Source organism: Arachis hypogaea, chromosome 4, assembly GCF_003086295.3.
Source record: "Arachis hypogaea cultivar Tifrunner chromosome 4, arahy.Tifrunner.gnm2.J5K5, whole genome shotgun sequence".
NCBI classification, from domain to species: Eukaryota; Viridiplantae; Streptophyta; class Magnoliopsida; order Fabales; family Fabaceae; genus Arachis; species Arachis hypogaea.
The window spans coordinates 90707706-90711615 of NC_092039.1; the positions used below are offsets into that span (position 1 = coordinate 90707706).

General features: G+C 30.4%; 1 protein-coding gene across 1 annotated transcript; it reads left to right on the top strand.

Moving 5' to 3' along the window:
- Positions 1-1546: 1546 nt before the first annotated feature.
- LOC114927570 (uncharacterized) lies at positions 1547-3619 on the top strand. The gene is made up of 3 exons (XM_072234684.1): positions 1547-2158; positions 2286-2987; positions 3155-3619. Exons 1-3 carry the CDS (start codon positions 2069-2071, stop codon positions 3245-3247), a joined length of 885 nt encoding a protein of 294 aa, XP_072090785.1. The 5' UTR covers positions 1547-2068; the 3' UTR covers positions 3248-3619.
- Positions 3620-3910: the final 291 nt, after the last annotated feature.

Consider the following 3910-nt stretch of genomic DNA (forward strand, 5'->3'; position numbering starts at 1 on the left):
CAAAAAAATCAAACAAAAAAAAAGAAGAAATACATAATGGTACAAAATTACTTGGAAGAGAATGAACATACATTCGTTCAACTAAAAGAAAGAAAGAAATAAGAAAAAAAAGAACAAAAAATACAGCATTAGAAGAAACATTTTTTCTGTATTTGTAGCAAATTTAGGTGTAATACGAAAATATCTGGGTGTATTGTTTAAAAATTTTCGGTGTGCTGATAAGTTCTGCATAATTCAAGACTCTTTCTCTTCCTCTTTCTCTTCCTCTTCCTCATCTTCTACTGCTTCTTCTTCTTCATCTTCTGATTTTATATTCTCATAATTCTTTTTATTAAATTGTTTACCTAAACTGAATCTTAAAGATACAGAATTAGATTCTCCTAATTTTTTTAATTATTTAATAAAATGTAATTTTTTATCCTATATTATTTAAATGACACAAAAAACATGTAAAAAAGATATTAAATAATTAAAAATTATATTTATCAAACAATTAAAAAAATTGAAAAAATTCACTCACCAAAAATACTACCAATCTTTTCTATAAAAAAACGTGGTTAAAAGTGCCAAGTCTAAGTACATAGGATTTAGCTCCTCTAAAGTTCATTTATTTTAGAAAAAAAAGTAACGCAATCTAAGCCATTGATAATATAAATGGTTCTGATCATCTTAAATAAATAAATGCATTAAAAGAAGTTAAAAGTAGATTTTTTTAATAAGATTCCTTGAAAATTGTGCGACAACTGCAGTAGCTTCCAAGACTGCGTGATTTTTTCCTTTTATTTCATCTTCTTTCTATTTTATTTAGTTTTTTCTTTCTTTTTCTTCAACAACAAAATTATTTTCGATTCTATTTTTTCACAACATTTAATTCTCTTTTTATGTTTTATTATCATTTTCTTCTATTAAAATTGAGTACATTTATCTAAAAAAGATTGAGTACATTTACATGAGCTTTTTTTATATTAAAATAAAAAATAAATAAAAAACATTTCTTGGCCTAATTTAAATTAATTAATTTTATTTTTTATCAGATTTTTTAAAAAATTATTCAAGATTCATAAAAAATGAAAAGTTATTAGTGATCATCATTAATATCTTTCATGACAAAATTTTAAATGTAAGTTACAGAAGACAAAAATAAAAAAGAAGAAGATAACCAAAACAATAACAATATCATAGAAGAATATGATAATAAAACATAAAAAGAGAATTAAATATTGTGAAAAAATAGAACCGAAAATAATATTTTTTGTTGAAGAAAAAGAAAAGAAAACTAAATAAAATAGAAAAAAGATGAAATAAAAGGAAGAAATCACGCGGTCTTGGAAGCTACTGTAGTTGCCGCACAATTTGTAAGGAATCTTATTAAAAAATCTACTTTTAACTTCTTTTAATGCATTTATTTATTTAAGATGATCACAACCATTTATATTATCAATGACTTAGATTGCGTTACTTTTTTCTTTAAAGTAAATGAACAACTTCAGACGAGTCAAATCCAAGATATAGAAGGGTTATATTCAAGTAAACATTTAATCAACAATGGAGGTTCCACTTAAACTGACAGTAAACAAAGAGAAGAACAAAGTTGTGTTCGGTGAAGCAGGAAAAGACTTTGTTGATGTTCTATTTAGCTCCTTACTCTTCCTTTGGGAACCATTGCAAGGCTTGTGGCAAAGGAGGAGAAAGATTTGCAGCCAGTTAAAGTTGGATCACTAAGTTCTCTTTATTCAAGTGTTGCAAATCTTGATGAAAGTGAGTATCTGACTACTGAAACGTGTAAAGAGATGCTACTGCAACCGAGAAACTCCATGGAGCCTTATATAAAGAAAATGAAGCTCAACATTGATAACACAAAACCCACAACCTACTATGTATGCAACAACATTCGTAGGTGTAGACACCACCAAACCAAGGTGGAGGCGAGCACTTTTTCAAACAAGCAATGTAGCTATTGTGTGCAAAAACTATTTCCCCACTATTCTCTGCCGATGTCTTTGATGGCTTTGTTAAGAGTGGTGTGGCCTTTTTAATCAGCGACGAACTCAAGGTTGTGCCAATTTCCATGGATGCCATGTGTGATATGTTCAAGGATTCTGGAACAGATGACATGCGTCCAGTGGAACAAGTAACTGTGAATGTCACTAAGAAACAGGTTATTATACATGAAGCTTGAATTCATTCTCTTAGTATATTTCTTCATTTTTTTATTTTTTGTTTTGAAAAATATTGAAAAGTTTCCATTGTGACTATACCATTTATCTGTCCATATTATTGATTAGGTATTGGAATTGCTCAAGATTAGTTTGGTCTCAAAGACAACACTGTCATATGCGTTCTTGGAAAAGAAGCCTTCTATTTGGACATTTTTAAGCCCAATACGTCTGTTTGACATTGCATCTAAAGGTGGTAGTTGTAGCAAGAAAATTGAAGTGAAAGTTGTGCAGAGAAAATCTGATAGTAGGATTTTGTTTGTCCAAGGGAAAAAAGATTTTGCTGACATGCTTTACAGCTTCCTAACATTTCCTTTGGGAGCTGTTGTTAAATTGTTGGAAGGAAATTCTTGTATGGGAAGCATGGATGCATTGTATAACAGCATTGTTGGTTTAAGTGAGGATTATTTTGTTTCAAAGGAAGTGAAAGACATGCTTGTTTCTCCTCTGCTTGCCCCACAATTCAAATTAAGCAACCAGATTATTCCACTTGATGAATCTCATGCTCCAACGTATTATTTTGACACGGCACTCGGCTGTCACTATCTATCCACATGTAGAGGATGTGAAGCTTTAGAATTGGATATGTTTGATCCCACAGATAACGGAGGAAGTGAAAAAGGATTTGCTAAAGGGCCAACACTATACTTTGCAACCGATGATTTAATTGTGACACCAATGTTATCCATTTCTGTTATATCTCTTTTAAATAGTACTAATACTCCCATTTGTGACTTGGTGGAGAAAATGATCAGCATTGGTATCAATGAGGTAACTGTATGTCTAAATTTTGTTTTTTATTTTAAGCATCAATTGAAAATGTAAAATTCTTTAATTTTTTCTCTTAAACTTTTGAAAATTGAGAACTCGGGCTAAATTGCTTGAAAGGTTGTTAAGCACCTTTTGCTAATTAAATTGCATTATGTTTGTTTAATCAGGCTCTCGGCATATTTAAAGCATCATTGACCACCACATCAGCTTTGACAACTGGCCTCAATCACTTGTTCTCCAAAATTAAGGAGGAGAAATGAGAAATGAAGAATCTTTATTTGGGGTTCTGCAGAGATTCATTAATGTTTCAATCATGCGATGCACAAGATGGCGTATATGTTCATTTGTTAATTTAGTTTCCGTCTTTCTGAATTTTGAATCAATTCAAAAGCACTTCCTATTTTTGTGCAAAAAAGCAACAAACTAAATGTAGACAAACAAAATCTTATACTTTAAATGGGAGTTTAGCTAACTCTAGTAGTGTTGAACCTTCAATGTGATATTTTGAATGGGAATAGAACAAACGTGTAAGTTTTATTTAGGGTTAAGTACGATTTTGATCTCTAACGTTGAGGTCGACTCGGCTTTTTTTTTCGCTATAAAATAGTCTCAGGTTTCAGTTTGTTTTAAAATTCCTTCAAACGAAAATACCTTTTTCCTTTCTCAAAATCAACCAAATACAGAAGCTGAAACAGAATAGAAGCAACACCAATTATCAGAAGCAAAGAATCACAATGAAATCAAAAGAACAACAACAACAAAAGTAGCTACAAGCACAAGAACAACAACAACAAAAGAACAACAAGAACCCATAACTCACAACTCAAAAAATTATTATCATTATCAAGACTCAGAATCTCAGAATCCAGAACTCAGAAAAACAACTAGAACTTAAAACTCAGAAAAAACAATGGATAATGGAA